The 24,575-nt window shown below is 36.9% G+C and overlaps 1 protein-coding gene across 3 annotated transcripts in view; it reads right to left on the reverse strand.

The window, feature by feature from the left end:
- The window catches only part of DMXL2 (Dmx like 2), a 174,489-nt gene that overhangs the window by 108,528 nt on the left and 41,386 nt on the right, over positions 1–24,575 (reverse strand). For 2 of the 3 annotated variants that reach the window (XM_082620084.1, XM_082620083.1), the window contains exons 4-8: positions 24,011–24,089; positions 23,057–23,192; positions 22,348–22,414; positions 3,623–3,801; positions 1,700–1,883 (exon numbers count right to left, since the gene is read on the reverse strand). In XM_082620084.1, coding sequence (XP_082476210.1) covers positions 1,700–1,883; positions 3,623–3,801; positions 22,348–22,414; positions 23,057–23,192; positions 24,011–24,089 — 645 coding nt within the window. The remainder of the gene's footprint in view (positions 1–1,699; positions 1,884–3,622; positions 3,802–22,347; positions 22,415–23,056; positions 23,193–24,010; positions 24,090–24,575) is intronic. The other variant, XM_082620085.1, reaches the window with a different exon arrangement.

Here is a 24,575-nt window from a genome sequence, read left to right on the forward strand (position 1 = left end):
ACAAAATGTATAATTTAAGTATATATAGAATTACATAGACCTTGCAGTTAGGGGTTTTATAGGAAAGGACATTAGAAAGCAAAATAGCTCATAAGTCAGATAATCAGGCTTTTTCTATTAAAAACAATTTTAACATTACTAATTGACAATATTTTATTAAAAGGCAGCAAAAATGTGTCAAATACTGATTACATATTATTTTATTTTTGCTTTTATTTTATGTAGCAGTTAGTAATTTGATTTAACAAACACTTGAAAAGAAATATATTAGATAACATGGAGGATATAAAGATATCTAAAAGCCCTTAGGCTCCAAAAGCTCATATGTAATTTAAAGATAAAATATTATACAAATATATAAATTATTGTAAACATCTAGTAAATAAAGTACTTTTTCCCACTAAATTTCAATCAATAGCAAACCATAACTCTAACTGTTCTGACTTCTGCTTTAATTTCATTTATGCTTTAAATGTTGAAAAAAACTGTATAAATAGTGCCCAATCACAGAGAGCATCAGAGCAGGACTACTTTACATAAAACTTTAAAGGACCACATCCTTAGCCTATTAAACCCCCAAAATATTTCTGCTTGCCGAAACTGCAAAACCATTTTGGCTATGCAACCATTAAAGTGTTAATGTAAACGTGCAATGTAAAAGTATAATTAGTAATGTACAGAGATGTTTATAACACATTAAGTATAAAAAGCAAGTTATAAAACATTACTGCATAATATGATCTCAATCTTGTAAATTAAAAAAATGTACAAACACATTGGAATAGTTGGATTATAAACTCTACATTTTTTCCTTTTCCTAATCTAATTTTAGAATAAGCATATACTCTTTGTGTAATAAAGTCACATGAAAAATTAAGAAAATTAGCAATCTAGGTTTACTATAATAAATTTCTGGTAATTTTTAATAATGTGTTTATCGCATTTTATTCCCTAATCATAATGGGCACAACAGTTCATACTATATTATAAATAATCTAATTTCTTAGAAAGCACTTTTGTTTTATATATAGTATTTAAAAACTAGAAAAATTATTTCACTTTCAAAATATTAAACCATGAAAACTGTGCAATTATATAAGTTAACTTAATATCTTAACACCTTTATTCTTATTCATAATAGTCATTTTTAATTAGAAAAATAAATGTAAAATTTAATCCTCATGAAACAAAAGCAAAATATTTTTATTTTTATCTGTTTATTTTTTTAAAGATTGCTGTGGTTTATTTATTTAATTAATTAATTTATTTATTTTTTTTTTGCTGCACCGCGCAGCTTGCGGGATCTTACTTCCCTGACCAGGGATTGAACCCGGGCCCCAGCAGTGAAAGCACCGAGTCCTAACCACTGGACTGCCAGGGAATTCCCCACAAAATATTTTTAATAACAACCAATTTCAAAGACTTTTACATGTTTTATTAATCAAAGCTGCCTACTCCTATAGATTTTCACACTCAACATGAAAACTGAAAGAACTAAATTTATACTATTTATCTAGACTACATATCTGAGATCATTACTGTCTATATCTGTCTTCTAAGCGACATAAAATAAGTGAGAATTCTTTGCCATTAATTTCGTCATTATGTGTACCACGCACCATCTGCAACTTAGCTTATGAATTCCCACCATACTCACATTATCTTCAAGATTCATTTACCACTTTAAATAATACAGTACCTCAAGAGCATGTTGTACTCTGTCCTTGTGTCTTCCAGCATGAGTAAGGTTGCTGGCAGTGCTGGAAGTGGTAGTCTCGCAAATCTGCTCACCCAAAAGACAGTCTTCTGGTAATACGGTTTCTGCCCACAGCCGGCAGACACCATCATGGCATGAAGTTAATAACACATTACAGACAGAACCTCTAATGATAAAGAGAAATGAACAAAAGTTACTATGAGTATCAATGACATGAAAAATTAAAGGCTATTAATATTTAGTTCTTAATCCTTAAAGATGACATTAACGCAAAACAGTATGATCTATGTGTAGTTATTTTTCCAATAATGATAATGGATTTCTACTGACTATTTCACACTCTTACCAAACCCCATTTATTACCTGCTCAGACCTGCAAGGTGGTAGGCTGGACAAAGGGTGCAATCAGTTACCATAAAATAAGAACAACCTAACTGTCCCTGACACTCACCTTAATTCATTAAACTTATGTCTTGAACAGCTAAACTAAATGACAGTATAGTATGCTTCCAACTGCTTTAGAAATTACATTGTGTGGAGAAAGAGTATCAATGGAAGAGCTTGAAATCACGCACAGTATGGCTGTGAACATCATAAAAACTAGGAAATGGTCCTGACGAAGGAAACAGAAATTAATGCCAGATTATATACATGTGCTGCTTGAAAACAAGGCTCTGGAGGATTAGTATCTCCTAAACAAAACAAACTAAACATCAAAAGAAAACCTACATTTCTGTCATTACAAATTGCAGAATGACCATAATAAAAGATCATTAATTATAATTAAACTATGTGGTTTATGGAAGTAGTTCCAGCATTTTGTTTTATCCTTCTTATAATCTAAACAGTTATAAATAGGTAAACAAACTTATTAATAATAAAACTGTAAGGAGACTATAACTTCAAACTATAAAACAATTTCCATTAAGTTAAGCAAAAATGTCACAGCATCAAGCACCTGAAGTGGTTTAACCACTCATCGTAAAAAAAAAAAAAATTTTCCCATTAAAAAAATGCTTACATAGAATCTGACTCAGTCAAAGGTAAAGTGTTCTGCAAATGTTTTCCATAGATGCAAATAACTTAAACAGATTAAGCTAGAGTAACCTTTTATTTAGATTCCAAAAACGTATAAATTCCCCATGTTATCATTTACTGAGCACCTCCATAATAGGTGTGCTATATTTCCCATCAAGTGCAAACAGTGCTCAGATATATTTAGCAGATGAAATAACCCTTCCTCAAGAATGAATACAGATTTCTAAGCAAGCATTTTTAGAACTGTATATATAATACAGGAATCATTGGTATGGGTTGTTTTGTAGTTTGCTTAATCTTCTAAACACTTTTAAGAGATGGCTGTAACAATGAAGAAAAACTTATAATAAATCCTTTGAGAAGTTTCTGTTGATAGCCCTAAGATAAGAAAAACTTGGCCACTTTATTCAATGTATATGATAATGCCCTCCCAGAATGCATATTACTGACAGTTTATTACTATGTTTTATTCTCACTCAGTGTGCACTTTCCTGTTACTTGCAAACGTCTCCTTCCTAGAATCTACTGCTGCTGCTGATACTGACAATACCAGCTAACGCTGCCCTGGCACACACAATGTGCAAAGGCCTGTATAAGCATTCACACGCACTCACACATTTCAGTCTCACACAACTCTTTGAGGTAGGTACTACTACTACCCCCATTCTACAGAGGCATGGAGAGCTTAACAAATTTAGTCAAAAGCTCACAAAGCTGGTAACAACAGCAGAATCTGAAGTCAGGCAGTTGACGCCCAGAACCTCTGCTCTTCACTGCCACCATGTCAATTAAAAGGACCTTTGTTTTCATTATTTTTATAAACATATAAGTAATACAAAATGAAGTTCTATGACACAGTTTTCTAACCTGGGCATATATTTGCTAGTTTTACGCCATGAAAAACCTGTCACAGCTCGCGGATGTGCCAAATAGACAAAGGAAAACTGGGCAGACGCCTGTCTCCTTTCCACTCCATGATGATCCGGAGGTATAATTGAAGACTTCCAACCAGTCATAGGGTACCACACTTTCAAAAGACAATCATCCTGTGAAAATATATAGGCCAATATAAAATTAATTTGTATCTACACATTTCAAAATTTAAGTGGTTTGAAGAAGCTTTAAAAATTAAGCTATATTGGTATCAGTTTATTTATCTCTTGTAAAAATAAAATACAGTGTGTGTGTGGAAAAAAAATTAAGCTATATATAAAAACTAAAATGTGACCTATACATAATACAAAACTAAACCTAAAATGATGCTTATTAGTCTAAATAATACCATCCTTGAGAAATAAATGGTCAGTGTGCTCATTATCAATCTTCTCTACATAAAGGTACTTTTCAAACACAGATTGAAGCCAAATTCCCCCACTTCAATACACAAAGTTCACTGTAAAGAAGACGCTGGAACCAGATGCTAGCCTGGATAAGAAAGAAGCCATGTTATCTGTCACTGTTATCATCTTCTCCTTTTTGAAGAGATCTGAAAGGATGAGACAAAGCCTTTTTAAATATGAATTGCTTCTTACTCTAAGTCGGGACTCAGCAAACTCTTCCTGTAAAAGGCCAAGTAAGTTAGGCTTTGTGGACCACACAGCCTGTGACACAGATTCTTCTTGGGTTGTTGTTTTTTTTTCTCTTAGAACCCTTCAAAAATGTAAAATCCACTCTTGGTTCATGGGCCATAGTGTTCTGATTCCTACTCTAAATGATGAGAGGGCATCTAGGCAGTTTTGGGGAACCACTTCTATGCCCACTTAAGAAATTTAAAGGTATAACAATAGGCACTGACTTTATCATTTTACTTAGTTCTAAGAATTTTGTTAAAGGCCTAAATAATTTTATCTTATTTAACAGAAACTATCTCTTTTATAGTGCTTCATCCTCTATGGTGAAACGTACATGAAGGAAAATAAAAAATTGATAACATTTATGTAAAAATCTCAATCTCTAAGAAACAATGGAATTATGTATAGGTCCAAATATTTTCACCTGGACTAGACAAACACTTCTGTTTTTTTCCATCTTAGTATTCATTCTCAATCTATACTACATAATGTATGTTTCCACTAAGGTCTCATTTATTCGGATATTTGAATTACACAACGAATCTCTTTAAGTACTTATTCTGAGACAACCACTTAACAGTGCACTAGTTGCTTTCCTCCAAGTACTTTCTCCACCTTAGCATCATTTTCACCTTCCCAAATTTACGGCACAACCTATGGCATGGCAGTAGTTTCAGACTATGTACCACAAAAACCCTTGAGGTACCTGAGAGCCCTTAAGGAGTCATAAAGGAAAGTCAGAGAGCCTCCACAAGCCGAGAAATCAAGCCCCTTTTCCCATTCCCGCCAGCTTCCCCCTCAAATGAAGCAGCCTCACCATTCTCATCTGTTACTACCTAAAACTCTAAAACCACACACAATTAAACTAGAAATCAGTACAAGAAAGATAGCTAGAAAATTCCCAAATATTTATAAACTAAACAAAAACACTTCTAAATTACAAGACAAATTTTTTAAAATTTATTTATTTTATTTATTTTATTTTTGGCTGCACTGGGTCTTCGTTGCTGCACACAGGCTTTTCTCTAGTTGAGGTGAGCGGGGGCTACTCTTCATTGCAGTGTGCGGGCTTCTCATTGTGGTGGCTTCTCTTATTGTGGAGCATGGGCTCTAGGCGAGTGGGCTTCAGTAGCTGTGGCTCGAAGGCTCTAGATCACAGGCTCAGCAGCTGTGACACACAGGCTTAGTTGCTCCGTGGCATGTGGGATCTTCCAAGACCAGGGATTGAACCCGTGTCCCCTGCATTGGCAGGTGGATTCCCAACCACTGTGCCACCAGGGAAGCCCAGCAAATTTTAAAATATGTTGAACTGAATGAAAATGAAAGCAAAACATAAAAATTTGGGGGTTGCAGCTACATTAGCACTTAGAAGGAAATGTATAGCTTTAAATGCTTACATCAGAAAAGAAGAAAGGTCTCAAATCAATGGTTTAAGCTTCTACCTGAAGCATCAAATAAGAGCAAAGAAAACTCATACTAAAGAGATATAAAGAAGAATAAAAACCAATGAAATAAAATACAAAAATTATAGAGAAATCAATGAATCCAAAAACTATTTGTGAAAAGATCAATAAAATTGATTATCTAGAAAGACCAAAAATATTTAGAGAAAACACAAATTACTATTATCAAGAATGAAAGATGGGACATGGCTATAGATCCTACAATATGTTAAATCCCTTGAAAAACAATTTCAAAAAAAATTGACAAAGGAAGAAATAGAAAACCTAATAGCTCTACATCTATTAAAGATGCTGCATTCACAATTTCAAGTCTTCTCACCAGAAAACAAAACCCTAAAACTACAACTAAAATCTGAGGCCCAGGTGGCTTTACTGATGAACTTTACCAAACATTTAAGGAAGAAATAGCACCAATCCTTCACAAAGTGTTTCAGAAAATTGAGGAAAAGATCTCATTGTATAAGGGCAGTATTATTACCAAGATAACAAAACCAAAGACATAAAAAAACTATACAGGAATATCTTTCATGAACAAAGACGCAAACACCTTTAAACCTAATCCATCAGTATATTAAAAAAAAAAAACAAATCATGACCAAGTGGAGTTTATCTCAGCAAAGTGAAGTGCGTTTAACACTGGAAAAATCAATAATTGCATTTCATCATAGTAACAGAATGAAAAAGAAAACCTACATAATTATCTCACTATATGCAGGAACAGCACTTGACAAAAGTAAACACTAATTCATGGGGAAGAACAACGCTCTCAGCATATAGGAATAGGAAAAATAAAAGGGAACATATAAAACATGATCAAGTTGAGTGACTCTACAATAAACAACATCATACAACAACTTACATCATATATAATGGTGCAAGACAATGCTCTTCCCATAAGATTGGGAGCAATACAAGAACGTCTGCTCTCATCAGTTCTACTCAACACTGTACTAGAGGTCCTAGTACTTGCAATATATTGGGTAAGGGAAAAAAATAAAAGGTATACAGATTAGAAAGGAAGAAGTAAAATTGTCTTTGTTCACAAAATCCTAAGAAAACTACCCAAAAAGGCTGCTAGAACTGATAAGCAAGGTAATAAGACTAAGGATCAGGGCTTCCCTGGTGGTGCAGTGGTTGAGAATCTGCCTGCTAACGCAGGGGACACGGGTTCAAGCCCTGGTCTGGGAAGATCCCACATGCCGCGGAGCAACTAGTCCCATGAGCCACAACTACTGAGCCTGCGTGTTTGGAGCCTGTGCTCCGCAACAAGAGAGGCCACGACAGTGAGAGGCCCACGCACCGCGATGAAAAAAAAAAAGACTAAGGATCAAAATACAAAAATCAATTCTATTTCTATATTTAGCAATAATTAGCCAAGTAATTTCTGTAAATACCTTTTACATTAGGAAGATAAACTTAAATTGTGTACCCTGAAAACTATGAAACACTGCTAAGAGAAAGAAAACCTAAATAAAAAGAGAAACGTACCACATTCGTAGATAAGACCAAATGTGGGACTTCCATAGTGGCGAAGTGGTTAAGAATCCGCCTGCCAATGCAGGGGACACGGGTCGATCCCTGGTCCGGGAAGATCCCACATGCTGTGGAGCAACTAAGCCCGTGCACCACAACTACTGAGCCTGCGTTCTAGAGCCACAACTACTGAAGCCCATGAGCCTAGAGCCCATGCTCTGCAACAAGAGAAGCCACCACAATAAGAAGGCTGCACACCGCAATGAAGAGTAGCCTCTACTCGCTGCAACTAGAGAAAGCCCACACACAGCAACAAAGACCCAAAGCAGCCCAAAATTAATTAATTAATTAATTAATTTTTTTAAAAATTAAAAAAAAAGACCAAATGTTACTAATGTACAATTCTTCCCAAATTGTTCTATAGAGATACAACGTAAATAAACAGCATCAAAATCACAGCAGGCTTTTTTGTAGAAACTGACAAAATCTGTATGGAAATCAAAGGACTGACACCACCAAAAATATTTTAAAAGAAAAGTACAAAGTCAGAGGAAACTACTTGTTTTGGGACACAATAATCAAGACACATATTATTAGCATAAGGGGATACACACACACACACACACACACACACACACGCACACACACACATATATCACAATGGAACAAAACAGAGAGGCCAGGAACAGATCCACACATGTATGGAAAACTGATTTTCAACAAAGTTGTCTAGGAAATTCAATGGAGAATGGATTGCCTTTTTAAAATACCACTGAAATATCTTGATATACCTTTGGGGAAAAACTGACTTCAAATCAAACGCAAAAAAACCACCTCAGGGGTCTTCCCTGGTGGTGCAGTGGTTGAGAATCTGCCTGCTAATGCAGGGGACACAGGTTCGAGCCCTGGTCTGGGAAGATCCCACATGCCACAGAGCAACTAGGCCCGTGAGCCACAACTGCTGAGCCTGCGCGTCTGGAGCCTGTCCTCCGCAACAAGAGAGGCCGCGACAGTGAGAGGCCCGCGCACCGCAATGAAGAGTGGCCCCCACTTGCCACAACTAGAGAAAGCCCTCGCACAGAAACGAAGACCCAGCACAGCAAAAATAAATTAATAAACTCCTACCCCCAATATCTAAAAAAAAAAAGAAGTGTTGATCAGTATGATTATCCCTGATTTAAAAAAAAAAAATACCACTTCAAAATGTAAAAGTCAAAACTATAAAACCTCTAGGGCCTCCCTGGTGGCGCAGTGGTTGAGAGTCCGCCTGCCGATGCAGGGGATACGGGTTCGTGCCCCGGTCTGGGAGGATCCCATATGCCGCGGAGCGGCTGGGCCCGTGAGCCATGGCCGCTGAGCCTGTGCGTCCGGAGCCTGTGCTCCGCAACGGGAGAGGCCACAACAGTGAGAGGCCCGCGTACAGCAAAAAAAAAAAAAAAAAAAAACTATAAAACCTCTAAAAGAAAACACAGTAAAATATCTTTGTGATTTCAAGGTAGACAAAGATTTTTTAAATCTAGGCCACAAAAAGTACAAACCAATTTTTAAAAATTGATGTTGGATTTCTTCAAAATTAAAAACTTCTGCACATCAAAAGACATTGTTTAAAAAAAAAAAAGGCAAGTTACAGACTGGGAGGAAATATATATAATAGATTTATCTTTCAATTGTACTAAATATACAAAGAACTCTTACAATTCTATAATAATGAGAAAACAAACCCAATTTTTTTAATGGGCAAAGGACAAATAAACACTTTACCAAAAAAAAAGTATACAGACAGGCAATAAGCATGTGCTCAACATCATTAGAAATCAGAGAAATACATATGAAAACCACAATAAGACACCACTACCCAGACTATTAGAATGGCTAATATTAAAAAGGCTGACAATGTCAAATGTTGGCAAGAAAGTGGAGCAACTGATATTATTCAATTGTTGGTGAGTATGCAAAATGGTACAACTTTGGAAAGTGCCTGGTACTTTTTTGTAATGTACCATGTGACCCAACAATTCCACTCATAGGTATTTTTTACCCATGAGAAGTGAAATGTTTATACAAAGACTTCCAAATGAATGGTCATAGTAGCTTTGTTCATTTTAGCCTAAAACTCCATACAACCTATATGTCCATCAACAGGTGAATGGATAAACAAATTATGATATATCCATATAACAGAATACAACTCAAATAAAAAGAACAAATTACTGATGCACACAACATAGATGAATCACAAAACACTGTGCTAAGTGCAAGAACTCAGACACAATAGAGTATATACTACACAATTTCATTTACATACAACTCTAGTGAAAACAAATCTAATCAATAGTGATAGAAAGCAGAGCAGATAGTTCCTATCTGGAACTAGGAATAGGAGTAAGGATTAGTTGGGAAGAAGTAAAAGGAAACCTTTTGAGATGATGTAAGTGTCCAATAACTAGATCGTGGTGTTGTTACATAGGTCTTTAAATTTGTCAAAATACACTGAACTGCACATTTAAAAAATAATTTCATTTTATGTTAATTATATCTTTTAGGTTAATTACATATGGTTTAATTATACCATATAAAGTTAATTATAAAAAAGACATAACAAGATTTATATAAAAGGATGTTCATTTTTAATGGCAATAGAAAAAAATTAGAACTACTAAATGTTCATTAATAGTTATCTGGTTAAGTTAAACTATGGTATACATTCATTCATATAATGGAAAATTAAGTTGCCTTTAAAAAGAAAAGATATATCTGTATTGACACATCAATCTATCTATGATACAGTAAGTGAATAAACAGCTTAAAGAATATGTACACACACACATTTCTGTGTGGTTTACAAAGGCATCAAAAAGTCTAAAAGAATATATATTAAACAGAGAACAGTGGCCATTTTTTTTTTACTGGGGGTATGGCTTTTTGGCTGGAGATTTTCATTTTCTCTGCATGTTCCTCTTAATAATAAATACATATTATGTTAAAGAAGTAAAGATATTTCCATGTTAAAGGGGGAATAAAGGGCTTCCCAGGTGGCGGAGTGGTTGAGAGTCCGCCTGCCGATGCAGGGGACACGGGTTCGTGCCCCAGTCCAGGAGGATCGCACATGCCGCGGAACAGCTGGGCCCGTGGGCCATGGCCACTGAGCCTGTGCATCCGGAGCCTGTGCTCCGCAATGGGAGAGGCCGCGGCACTGAGAGGCCCACGTACAGAAAAAAAAAGAAAAAAATCCTCAACAAAATATTAGCAAATCAAATCCAACAAAACATTAAAAGGATCATACACCATGATCAAGTGGGATTTATCCCAGGGATGCAAGGGTTTTTCAATATCTGCAGATCAATGTGATATACCACATTAATAAATTGAAGAATAAAAACCATATGATCATCTCAATAGATGCAGAAAAAGCTTCTGACAAAATTCAACACCCATTTATGATAAAAACTCTCCAGAAAGTAGGCATAGAGGGAACCTACCTCAACATGATAAAGGTCATATATGACAAGCCCACAGCTAACATCATACTCAACAGTGAAAAGCTGAAAGCATTTCCTCTAAGATCAGAAACAAGACAAGGATGTCTACCCTCACCACTTTTATTCAACATAGTTTTGGAAGTCCGAGCCACAGCAATCCGTGAAGAAAAAGAAAGAAAAGGAATACAAATTGGAAAGGAAGAAGTAAAACTGTCACTGTTTGCAGACATGATACTATTCATAGAAAATCCTAAAGACACTGACAGAAAACTACTAGCGCTCGTCAGTGAATTCAGTAAAGTTGCTGGATACAAAATTAATATACAGGACTTCCCTGGTGGCACAGTGGTTAAGAATCCACCTGCCAATGCAGGGGACACAGACTCGAGCCCTGGTCTAGGAAAATCTCACATGCCGTGGAGCAACTAAGCCCATGAGCCACAACTACTGAGCCTGCACTCTAGAGCCCACAAGCCACAACTACTGAGCCCGTGTGCCACACCTACTGAAGCCCGTGTGCCTAGAGCCCATGCTCTGCAACAGGAGAAGCCACCGCAATGAGAAGCCCGAGCACCACAACACAGGGTAGCCCCCGCTTGCCGCAAGTAGAGAAAGCCCGCACACAGCAACAAAGACCCAATGCAGCCAAAAATAAATAAATAAATAAATGTATTTTTTTACATTAATATACAGAAATCTGTTGCATTTCTATACAGTCACAATGAAGTATCACAAAGAGAAATTAAGGAAACACTTGGGATTTCCCTGGTGGTCCAGTGGTTAAGAATTGGCTTCCAACACAGGAGACGCAGGTTCAATCCCTAGTCGGGGAACTAAGATCCCACATACCATTGGGGCAACTAAGCCCATGCATTCTAGAGCCCACACATCACAACCAGAGAGCCCATGTGCCACAACTACTGAGCCTGCATGCTCTGGAGCCCACACACAACTAGACAGAGGCCTGTGCACCACAATGAAGAGCCCACGCACCGCAACGAAAGATCTCACATGTTGCAACGAAGATCCCACGTGCTGCAACTAAGACCCAATGCTGTCAAATAAATAAATAAATAAATATTTTTTAGAAAGAGAGAGAAGTTAAGGAAACAATCCCATTTACCACTGCATCAAGAAGAATAAAATACCTAGGAATAAACCTATCTATGGAGGTAAAAGACCTGTACTTGGAAAACTATAAGACAGTGACTAAAGAAACTGAAGATGACAAAAACAGATGGAAAGATACACCATGTTCTTGGATTGGAAGAATTAATATTGTTAAAATGACCATACGGGGAATTCCCTGGTGATCCAGTGGTTAGGACGCCATGCAATCTACAGATTCAATGCAATCCCTATCAAAATACCAATGGCATTTTTCACAGAACTAGAACAAATAATTTCAAAATTTGTATGGAAACATAAAGAGAATTTAAATAAACACCTAGCAAGCAAACCAAAAAAAAACAATTCTTGAGCTGAAGATTTAATCAGGTAATCCTGTGGGGGGGGAAAGGCTCTTTAATAAGTAAGACTCTATGCTCAGATAAAAAGTTAAAATACTCTTGAGCCCTCTAAAAATTTAATTTACCACACTTATTAAAAATAGATCTTGGGGGCTTCCCAGGTGGCGCAGTGGTTGAGAGTCCGCCTGCCGATGCAGGGGACACAGGTTCGTGTCCCAGTCCGGGAAGATCCCACATGCCGTGGAGCGGCTGGGCCCGTGAGCCATGGCTGTTGAGCCTGCACATCCAGAGCCTGTGCTCCGCAATGGGAGAGGCCACAACAGTGAGAGGCCCACATACCGCAAAAAAAAAAAAGAAAAAAAAAAACATCTTGGGACTTCCCTGGTGGCAGAGTGGGTTAAGAATCCACCTTCCGATGCACGGGTTCGAGCCCTGGTCCGGGTAGATCCCACATGCTGCAGAGCAACTAAGCCCAGGCACCACAGCTACTGAAGCCCACACACCTAGAGCCCGTGCTCTGCAACAAAAAGAGGCCACCGCAATGAGAAGCCCGCACACCACAACGAAGAATAGCCCCGGCTCGCCACAACTGGAGAAAGCCCACACACAGCAACAAAGACCCAACGCAGCCAAAAATAAATACATAAATAAATAAATTTATTTTTTTTAAAAAAGAGATCTGACCATCAAAAGTACTCAATGAACTATAATATTAAAAATCCAGAAGGTAATTGGATTTGAATCCCCAAACACCTGAGCTGAAATTCTGTCATGTGTAGCAGAGGCGCTGGAAAATGCCTTCTAGTGGTAGATCACAGTCACCATCTGTTTCATCAAGTCAGACAAACTTGGCTTTATTAACAGCAGCAGAACAGATTGAAGAGGAGAGGAAGCCAACATTACAAAGTTAGTTTCTGTTCTTTTTATTAACAGCATCTTAATTAGATGTGGTTATCTTCTCAAAAAAGTGAGTAAGTTTTTTAAATCTACGACATACTTTATTAACCCCCAAAGGCATTCTTTTTTTTTCAATTAATTTTTATTGGAGTATAGTTGATTTACAATGTTGTGTTAGTTTCTGCTGTACAGCAAAGTGACTCAGTTATCCACTCTTTTCTAGATTCTATTCCCATATAAGTCATTACAGAGTATTGAGTAGAGTTCCCTGTGCTATACAGTAGGTTCTTATTAGTTATCTATTTTATATATAGTAGGATATATATATATATATATCCTTGTGCTATAAAGTAGGTTCTTATTAGTTATCTATTTTATATATGTCAATCTCAAAGGCGTTCTTATATTTCCCTCAGAAATGTGAAACACTTAGCTCTTAGGAGAATTGAACATTAAAAGCTTAAGCGGGGGGGGGGGCTTCCCTGGTGGCGCAGTGGTTGAGAGTCCGCCTGCTGATGCAGGGGACGCAGGTTCGTGCCCCAGTCTGGGAAGATCCCACATGCCGCGGAGCGGCTGGGCCCGTGAGCCATGGCCGCTGAGCCTGCACTCCACAACGGGAGGGGCCACAACAGTGAGAGGCCCGCGTACAGCAAAAAAAAAAAAGCTTAAGGGAACATGACTAATACAATGAAAAAAATACTCAATAATCAATTGCTAAGGCTGTGTGCAATAAAAATTCAGAGAAAAAATGTATTAGGCATCATGGAGTGCACAAACAGAATCGCCTTTGAGGAGCTTCAAACTAGTTGCTCCATTTAAGAGGACATACTTTTAGTCTTTTTACTTATTTTTGTCTGAAGCACAAAGGTATCTTTCAGATTCATTAGGGAGTTCAAATAATCAGAAGATGTTTAGACAATGAATAATGATCATCTTTCATGGCTCATTAATAGCTTTTAAAGCAATAAGTGACCCTGTCAAAAGACCATATATCCTAAAATAGTCTCAAAGTTTAGCCAGCTGGAACACACAGCAGAGGCAAACGTCACACACTGGGTGAGCAAAAGGAGATAATCAGAAACATTAAGAATGTATGAGGGAAATCGACTACAAGCCCTGTCATTCAGCTACAAAAAAATAAATTCTGCCAATAACATGAGTGAGCTTGGAAAAGGGTTCTGCCCTAGTCAAGTGTCCAGGTCAGAATTCATCCCAGCTGACACCTTTATTGCAGCCTTTAGAGTCCCTGATCACGGCACCCAGCTATGTCCGGACACCAAACCCACGGAAGTTGAGATAATAAATTTGTGGTCTTAAGTTGCTAAGTTTGTGGCAATTTGTTACGCAATAACAGAAAACTAATACAAACTCCTAGTGATAGTGTTACAAGTAAAATTAAGGCAGGCAAAGGGAATAGAAAGTACAGTGGTAGGTGAGATGCAGTTTAAAGGGGTGCTTAGGTAAAGCCTCACTGAGACAGTGACATTTAAGAAGTTAAGGGGAAAAGCCACGCAGGTCTCTGGGGGAAGGATTTTTCTGGGTAAAGAGAATAACAATTGCAATAGAAAATGAGGAGAAAAACTTGGAGACAGCAGCTATAAGCAACCCTTTCGAGGTGTTATAAGGAGGGCACAGAATTAACAGAAACTGAGAGAGAAGGTCAAGAGATGATTTTTGTTATTGTTTTTGTTCGTTTGTTTTAGAATGGGGAAGATTATAGCACATTTGGTATGCTGTGCTGTATTAGTCATCTCAGGCTGCCATAACAAAATACTATAGACTGGGTGTCTTGAACAACAGAAATTTATTTTCTCACAATTCTGGAGGTCAGAAGTCTAATATCAGAGTGTCAGCATGGTCAGGTTCTGGTGAGACCTCTCTTCCTGGCTTTTTGACAGCAACCTTCTTACTGTGTCTTCATGTGGTAGAGAGAGAACAAGCTCTCTGGTATCTCTTCTTATAAGGGTACTGTTCCTATCATGAGGGCCACCCTCATGACTTTATCTAACCTTAACCTCCAAAAGGTCCCATCTCCAAATATCATCACTTTGGGGGGTTAGTGCTTCAGCATATGAATGGGGAGGGGGGACAAACATTCAGTCCATAACATATGCTAATGTGATGCCCCAATGGAGAAGGGAAAACTGAGAAGAGAGGAGAGCACTGCAATACTGAGGTCCCTGAGTAAGCAAAGACAAACGGAACCTAGTTTACAGGTGGAAGAACTGGCCTTGTATAAAAGCAGACCACTCATCCATGGCAACACAAGGGAAGGCAGAACATACATGCACAGATGTAGGGAGATGAACAGATACAGGTAGGTGGTGGGAGTTTATCAAAGTTCTCTTCTGATTACATCTATTTTCTCAGGTAAGAATCCATAGTACACAAATGCTAAAGTGGGAGCATGGACTGTCATATGGGACTCTACCAACACCCAATGGCATAGAGCTTCAGTTTATTTTATTTATTTATTTATTTATTTTTTATTAGTTTCTGCTTTATAACAAAGTGAATCAGTCATACATATACATCCGTTCCCACATCCCTTCCCTCATGCATCTCCCTCCCTCCCACCCTCCCCATCCCACCCCTCCAGGCAGTCACAAAGCACCGAGCTGATCGCCCCATGCTCTGCGGCTGCTTCCCACTATCTATCTACCTCATGTTTGGTAGTGTATACATGTCCATGCCTCTCTTTCACTTTGTCACAGCTTACACTTCCCCCTTCCCATATCCTCAAGTCCATTCTCAAGTAGGTCTGTGTCTTTATTCCCGTTTTACCCCTAGGTTCTTCATGACATTTTTTTTTTAATTCTATATATATGTGTTAGCATACGGTATTTGTCTTTCTCTTTCTGACTTACTTCACTCTGTATGACAGACTCTAGGTCTATCCACCTCATTACAAATAGCTCAGTTTCGTTTCTTTTTATGGCTGAGTAATATTCCATTGTATATAGCTTCAGTTCAAAATACAGTAGCTACATAGAGACAACACACGGTGTTCACGCAAGGTGATAAGTCAGATCAGAGGTGCCTGCATAACACCATAAAAAACAAACAAACAAAGAAAAAGACCCCTAAGGACTATCGCTAAGTAAAAGGATGAAATCAAGAAAAAACCCTCTCTGAAAAGGAATATGGTAAGGAAGGGTTCATCTGCACCTGAACTCTGAGTGAAGGAAAAAGTCTCCGCTGGGCATCTGTAACGACAAAACAGGCCTCATGAGACCCAAGCGCACACTGTGTGGCACAACTTCCAAGCTGAGAATTTAAACTGGGTGTGCCCCCAGGTGCCTGGCAGAAACTATATAAACCTTTCCTAGAAGAATGCACACTCAACCCAGGCCTCAAAGCATCCCTACGAATGCACTTGCAAAAAATATTTTCTCAATGAAATACAAAGCCAACTGATTTTGGTGCTGTGAAATCTAAAATATCTGGGTTAAAATCCCAGCTCTACCTTGTGACTATCTCTGTATTCTCAGGGAAGTTCTTAAGCCGCAGTTTCCCCTTCTGTAAAACAGTTGCCCCATAGGGCTTTTGAAGGCACAGTTTCTCGTACGTAACTGTCAACAGCTACCGGTCGCTATCATAACAGTATCAGTAGTTATTAGTCTAAAATTACTCATAAGTTTTACTTAATAATGCAAAATAAAAGTTGTCACTGCCAAAAATACTTCTGCACCATCCACCACCACCCCAAAACAACTGAGCCTGACTCTAATCCATACTCTGGACAACCCATGAATCAAAAAGTGAATCACAATGAAAATTAGAAAAATTTATATTTAGAATAATAATAAAAATAATACACATCAAAAGTCATGGAATTAAAAAAAACTTATGGGATAAAGCTAAGCTTAAAGGGAAATCTATAGTGTTAAATGTATACATTAAAAACAAAAAAGGTTGGGCTTCCCTGGTGGCTCAGTGGTTGAGAGTCTGCCTGCCGATGCAGGGGACATGGGTTCGTGCCCCAGTCCAGGAAGATCCCACATGCCACAGAGCGGCTGGGCCTGTGAGCCATGGCCACTGAGCCTGTGCGTCCAGAGCCTGTGCTCCGCAACGGGAGAGGCCACAACAGTGAGAGGCCCAAGTAAGCAAAAAAAAAAAAAAAAAAAAAGGCTGAGAAAAACAAAAAAGGCTGAACATCTAAAAAAGTTTGAGAAAAACTATTAAGTGTGCAATAGCATTACGTCTTTAAAAATGTACATAACTTAATATTTAAAAATACTTTATTACTAAAAATGCTAACCATCATCTGACAACACAGGGTTGAAACAAACCTTCACTGTGTTAAAAAACACATTATCTGCAAAGCACAAAAAAGCAAAGCACAATAAAACCAGGTATACCTGTACAAAAAAGGAAAAATTATTTGCCAAGCCTCACATTAATACAGATCTCATAAATCCTAAATAAAATATTAGCAAAGCAAATCCAGCAAGGACAATACATTACAATCAAGTTGAGATTATTCCAGAAACACAAGATTTATTTAACACTTGAAAATAAGTCCAACATATTTCATCTTATTAAATAAGAAAATAATGATAATATCATTAGATGCAGAAAAAGTATTTGCTAAGATTCAACATCATTTGTGATTTAAAAAAGAAAAATCCTAGCAATCTACAAATAAGAAGGAAACTTCCTTTATCTGAAAAACAGTATCTATAGTAAACACCTACAGTAAATATCACACTTAATGGCGACACAGTGAAAGGCATCTTTTTGATACTGGGAACAAGGAAAAGATACCTACTCTCAGCACCTTTACTCAACACTATACTAGAGGTCCTAGATACTGCAGAAAAAAAGAAGACACAAAACACTTAAGAGTTAGAAAAGATGAAATAAAACTGCCATTATTCATAACTAATAGAATTATGCACATAGAAAATTCAAAAGGATCTACAGAGGACTTGTTAGAATTAATGAGTTTATTAAGATTGCTAGGTATAAACCCAATATACAAAAATTAATTGCATTTCTATACACCAGTAATAATTATAAAATGATACCATTCATATCATTTTCGACATCAAAAAAATCAAATACCTAGGCATGAATCTAACAAAAGATATTTAGGACCTCTAGAAAAAATTATAAAATATTACTGAGAGAAGTAAAAAGATCTAAATTAAAGACTATATCATGTCCATAGATGAGAAGACTCAACTGTAAAGACGTCAATTCTCCCAAAACTGATCTATAGAGTCAATGAAATATCAATCAAAATCACAAAAGGTTTTCTGTTTGTTTTATAAAATTTATTATGCTCATTCTAAAATTTATATGGAAATACAAAGGGCCAAAAATAGATAGGATAATCTTAAAGAAGGAAAACAAGATGGGAAGACTTGCTCTACCAGATATCAAGACAATTTAAAAGCTATAGCAACGAAGGTGGCATTACTACAAGGAAAGACCAATGGACTAGAGAAAAGAATCCAGAAACAGAGCCACACTAGTATGGACATTTGATTTTGACAAAGGTGGCAATAAAGAGCAATGGAGAAACAAGAGGCTTTTCAACAAATTGTGCTGGACAACTGGATATCCATACAGAAAAAGTGAAACCTGACCTCTTCCTCAAACCATACCTAAAAACTATTCCACATAGGTTTTAGGTCTAAATGTGGAAAACAAAAAATTAAATGTCCAGATTTGAGACCAGAGGTTCTGAGGTCTTCTGACCCAAGGCACCTGCAGATAGAATTCAAGATATAAAAAATATTTTTGATACCTCAACTGTATCCTCTCATGCCTTAGCATTTTAGTGAGCCAGTTCCAGTTGACAGCAGCCACATATCTTTGCCTGAGTTTTCCAGGAATTGTTTGTAAGTGCTGAGAATTAATGCTCTGCTCTCACCAGCCTTTGACCCATGTGTGTATGTGTGATGTGTCTGAAGAACAAGTGTGAGGAACATAATGTTGTGAGGACCACTAACTCCCAGAGATAGCCAGAGATTTAATCTTGTTAATCACCTGCATGATAATACACTCTTTTTTAAGCACCTTCACTTCCCTGCCTCAAATCCAGTATATTTTTTGGTGAGCATTGCCTTATTAATTACTTGAACTCGAATCCTTGTCTGAGGGTCTGCTTCTTGAGAAACCAAGAAAACCAAGACCCAGAGTTACAATGAACTTGAGTAGGGGAAAAAAATTACTTCTTTATTTTTGTAACTGCTAATTGAAGGAAATGCTAAATTTCAGTTATGAATATAAACATACCAAAATGATGTTAGCAGTACTTGTGACTTTGTCTCTAACAGAAATCACAGATGTTTTAATATTACATGACAGCTGCTGCAGATACCTCCAAATATTTTTTACACTCCTCACTACACTGAAACCGTTATTTATTAGTTTACTGCTAAACCGCACATGATCGCAGTCTTTCTGCCTATAATGTTATACAATCTTCCTGTCTATAATGTCATCAACTATTGAGCAACTAACTACCTCTGTGCCAAGTAATTGTTCAACCACAAAACAGTTGAGTGTTCTACAACTAAAGATTAACTCAAAAGGCCTTGGATGAATTCTGATGTTCTTGGAAAACCTATCCCTGCCTTGTAAAGTATAATATGGAAATTTTAATTCATAAACAACAACTAAACTTTAACCTGTGATTTTTAAATGCAATTTTTTCTTACTGAATACATTAACTAAGAAGTAAATAATTGATATCATCACAAATTTATTTTTTAATATCTTGAAGGTATATTTCAATAACCATATGGTATCATTTTTATAAGTTCAAAACTATACCAAAATAAAAATTATATTCTTTGGGAATTTACACCTGTGAAACTATTTTTTTTTTAAAGCAATGAAATAAAACATAAAATTCAGGATTCCAGTTGCATAGGTGGGAGGGGAATGAGGAGATGCAAGAGGAAAATAGTAACCCATTAGTTTTATGTCCTTTGTCTCATCTGGGTAGCGGGTACATACATGTGCATTTGTTTAATTATTATCTTATATATAAGTTTTATATATATTCATTTTATACTTAGGAAATATTATGTATTTAAAAAGGAGCATTCATAGAATCAGAAAAAAATTCTTGAAAATCAAAAACGTGATAGCAGGAAAAAATTATTTCTAAGTTAAAGCTGAACACCCCACTCAGAATTTAAACAAACAAACAAACAAAAAATGAAGAGGGGGGAGAAAAAAGAAAATTAGAGGATCAGTATAGAAGGATCCACATCTGAATAAGGGGAGATCCAGAAAGAGAGAAAAGAGAACACGAAAAGAAGGAAATAACACAAAAGGAATAATATAAAATAATCCCCCTGAACTGAAGGACATGAGTTTTCAGACTGAACAGGCGCATCAAATTGCCTGCACAAAAAAAGTCTTTATCCCTTAGAGATACATACTAAAATATTTATAGATGAGTGACCCATACCACGATATATTGAAATTTTAGAACACCGGGATAAGGGGAACATTCTTAAAACCTCTACAAGCTAGAGCTGGGAGAGCATGGTCATAATGGCACTATACCTCTCAAACAGCAACACTGGAAGCTGGAAGGCAACAGAAGCATGATTTTTTAAATTCTGAAGGAAAATTAGTTCCAACCCAATGCTATGCCCAATCAAATAAAGCATAACAAAGAAGAAAGAACTGTTCAGAGTTGCAAGGCCTCAAAAATGTTTTTTTCCCATTCATCTTTTCTCAGGAACCTACTGGAGGATATCTCTATCAAAACAAGGAAAGGGGCTTCCCTGGTGGCGCAGTGGTTGAGAGTCCGCCTGCCGATGCAGGGGACACGGGTTCATGCCCCGGTCCGGGAGGATCCCACATGGAGCGAAGCAGCTGGGCCCGTGAGCCATGGCCGCTGAGCCTGCGCGTCCAGAGCCTGTGCTCCGCAACGGGAGAGGCCACAACAGTGAGAGACCCGCATACCGCAAAAATAAACAAAAATAAAAATAAAACAAGGAAAGAAGATGATAAATGATGTGAAGAAACAGGGAATTTAACAAAGGAGATGGGCAAAGAGAATCTCCCGAGGTTGGTAAAAGAAAATCGTGATATGAGAGCTCTACTATTTTAGACTCAGAGAACAACCAAGCCAGATTGGAGCAAAGAGAACAGACATTTCCAGGATACCTCCTACGTGGGATTATACTGAGAGAAGATCCAAAGAATTTCAGAGGTGTGGGGGATGAATTAGGTATATAGAAAACTAAGCAAACAGTAAAACAAAGTTAATTACTAATGCCAACGTAATTATTCCATGAAAAGTCTTTTTTTTTTTTTTTTTTTTTAATTTTATATTTATTTATTTATGGCTGTGTTGGGTCTTCGTTTCTGTGTGAGGGCTTCCTCTAGTTGCGGCAAGTGGGGGCCACTCCTCATCACGGTGCGCAGGCCTCTCATTATCGCGGCCTCTCCCGTTGCGGAGCACAGGCTCCAGACGCGCAGGCTCAGTAATTGTGGCTCACGGGGCTAGCTGCTCCGCGGCATGTGGGATCTTCCCAGACCAGGGCTCGAACCCATGTCCCCTGCATTGGCAGGCAGATTCTCAACCACTGCACCACCAGGGAAGCCCCATGAAAAGTCTTTTACACACTCTTAATGTGAATAATAAATAGTGATTTTCCAAAATATTATGAGATGCTTATATCAGAAAGACAGAAGGAAGGGAAGTGAATATGTGTATGTGCTAAGTGGAGATGAGGTTGGGACATCAGCTAGAGAACTAAAGTCTTAGCCTCCATAGTAGCAAGGCCAGAAATTATACATAAAACCAAAAGGAAAAAAATTTTTTTAATTTTAAAATGGGAGCATAATCAAGTTACTAAAGAATATGTAAAGAAATACTAAACTATGCAATTTTATGAATCACTGCCTCTAGGACACGAATTAAGAGTGAGAAGAAGGGAGTGTATCTTTTCATTGTAAATCTAGTAGTAATATTTTACTTTTCAAATTATGTACGTATGCTATTTTTTAAACCTAAAAATTAATTTTAAAAACCATAAATTTTCACAAGGGTCAAATAAGAATAAAAATAATAGCCATTATTTCCCAAACGCCAACTACCTATGGGAAACATAGCAGATCTTTTACAAAAACTATCACTATTCCTCAGGCCATCTTTGTAATGTAGGATTATCCTAATTTTACAGATGAAAAAACTGAACATGAGAATAAACAAGGAACACTTTTGTTTTGTTTTTTCTGTTTATGTTTTGTTTGGTCCTTTACCTTTCCAGCAGTAGCAAAATATTCACCATCAGGGGACCACTCCATCAAATGTACAGATACTGAGGTTCTAAAAAAACAAAATTGAACAGTTAGCATTTTTAAAATCTGGAACACTATATATATAAATGGTCAAAATAAGATTTTCATAACATCATCAAAACAAGAGTGTTTTCACCTCTCGAAAAAAATATATAAATATTTCACCTCCCTAAAAATACAAATTAATTCATTAAAGCTAATCCAAAGCTCACTTTGGGGAGCCAAAGAAGAATGCAATTAACATGTATAAATGCTATCTGCAACCTACATGCCCCACCAACACCCTAATGTAACATTTGAAAACTGAGCTCATCATCTTCCCTGGCTAGTTGGATCCCTTCACATACTCCATATTGTTAATGGATCCCTTCACACAATCCTTCCACTTGAAAGAGTGTCTCACAACTTTCACATCTTCCCTCTCCCGATCCCACCTATATTTCATGCATTAATGAATAATTCCTACATATCAACCTTCTCAACCCAAGTCCTGAGGTTATTAACTATGAAAATATTTTCATCCTTTTTTAAAACAATCAATTGTAGCACAGATTAAAGGATGATGTTATAATGGGTTTTGGTTAGAAAAAGTCTATTTTTCTAGGCTTCTAAGAACATATCTCAGGAAGCATTTTTTTAATTAATGAACATAACAGAGTTAGACACTAACTTGCACTGCCAGATGCACTTCCAATCATTTAAAACAGGAGGAATTTTATTATCGATTTCTTCCTCCTCTTCCAGAATGTCATCCCCTGGAGGAGCCCACAACTGAATAGAATCAGTTGCTGTCAACAATCTGTTATCTGAAAATTAAAGAATGTTCAGATGAATAAGCAAGGATTACCTAGAGAAATAAACACACATGTGGGCTTCTGCTTAGGTCTAAAAACTATTCTGTGAAAAATAAGCAATATTGCCTATGAAAAACACTTGTGGAGTATATCCATTTAAAAGTTAGAATCCACTGACAAGAAAACTTGAGGGAAACTTGAGAACAAAAAATAAAAGCCTCCTGACAAAGAGCTATTGTCTATCAGGTAAAACTTAAAAAAAAAAAAAAAAAAAAACAGAAGTAGAATAACAAAACAAACCCCAAAAAACTCTATATATATAACACAGAATATTCTCAGGATATGACATAACTAAAGATTAATGAAATTTGTTTTTCTACATGGACTATTAAAATTACCCTCACTAGTTGTGAATGTAAAAAGGGACAACAGCCATTATCATTAAAAGTTTCTGAACTTTCAATATTAAAGACAGTAATTTCCCAAAATACAAATAACAAAATGAGATAGGGTTTTTCTGATCTTGTTTTATTTCTGATTTTATTTCTTAATAAACACAGTAAGAGTAAAGTACAGCACATTAATTAATGAAAGAAATCATCATTGTTTCTTGGAACAAAACATTCAAAAGTAGCAGGGGAAAGCACAGAACAGTAAATTAAGCACTGTACAAAGCAGTGTATATGAAAAAGAAAAAAGTATTCTTATTCACTAGCAAAAAGAGAATACTACTGATCATTTTCTTATTATAGGAGACTATATCACAGTATAATCACACACTTAAAACAAATATTAACTTTTCATAATTTCTAAAGATAATCGCTAAATACCTTGAGGGTCCCATGCTAAATTGTATGTCACGGAACTCAAAAAAAACTGCCCAGTTTTAAGCCACTGACACTTGAGTTGCTGAAACATAGAGAGAGAAAGATATGTTTTCAAAGTAATATCCACAAGCACTACCATATTATCATTTTCTTCAACTGAAGACTATGATCTGAAACAAAGATGTAAATATTTCACTATTATTTTCAAAATACTGTTTTTAAAATAATTTCCAATGATTCCACTTACTATTCTACCATATCAGGCTGTTTGCCACACCCAAACAAAGCATGTCTCCCAGGCTTCCTTCCATGTCTATAAACACAATCTTTTTTTTTTTTTGGCTGCACAGGGTCTTCATTGTGGCATGCAGGATCTTCAATGAGGCATGTAGGCTTCCTAGTTGTGGCATGCAAACTCTTAGTTGCGGCATGCATGCAGGATCTAGTTCCCCGACCAGGGATGGAACTCGGGCCCCCTGCATGGGAGCACAAAGTCTTCCCCACTGGACCACCAGGGGAGTCCCCTATAAACACATTCTTATTCTTAGGGTATCCCTCCCTCTCTTTT

The sequence above is a fragment of the Mesoplodon mirus genome, assembly GCF_964341445.2.
Source record: "Mesoplodon mirus genome assembly, chromosome: 4".
In the NCBI taxonomy this organism is placed as follows: domain Eukaryota; kingdom Metazoa; phylum Chordata; class Mammalia; order Artiodactyla; family Ziphiidae; genus Mesoplodon; species Mesoplodon mirus.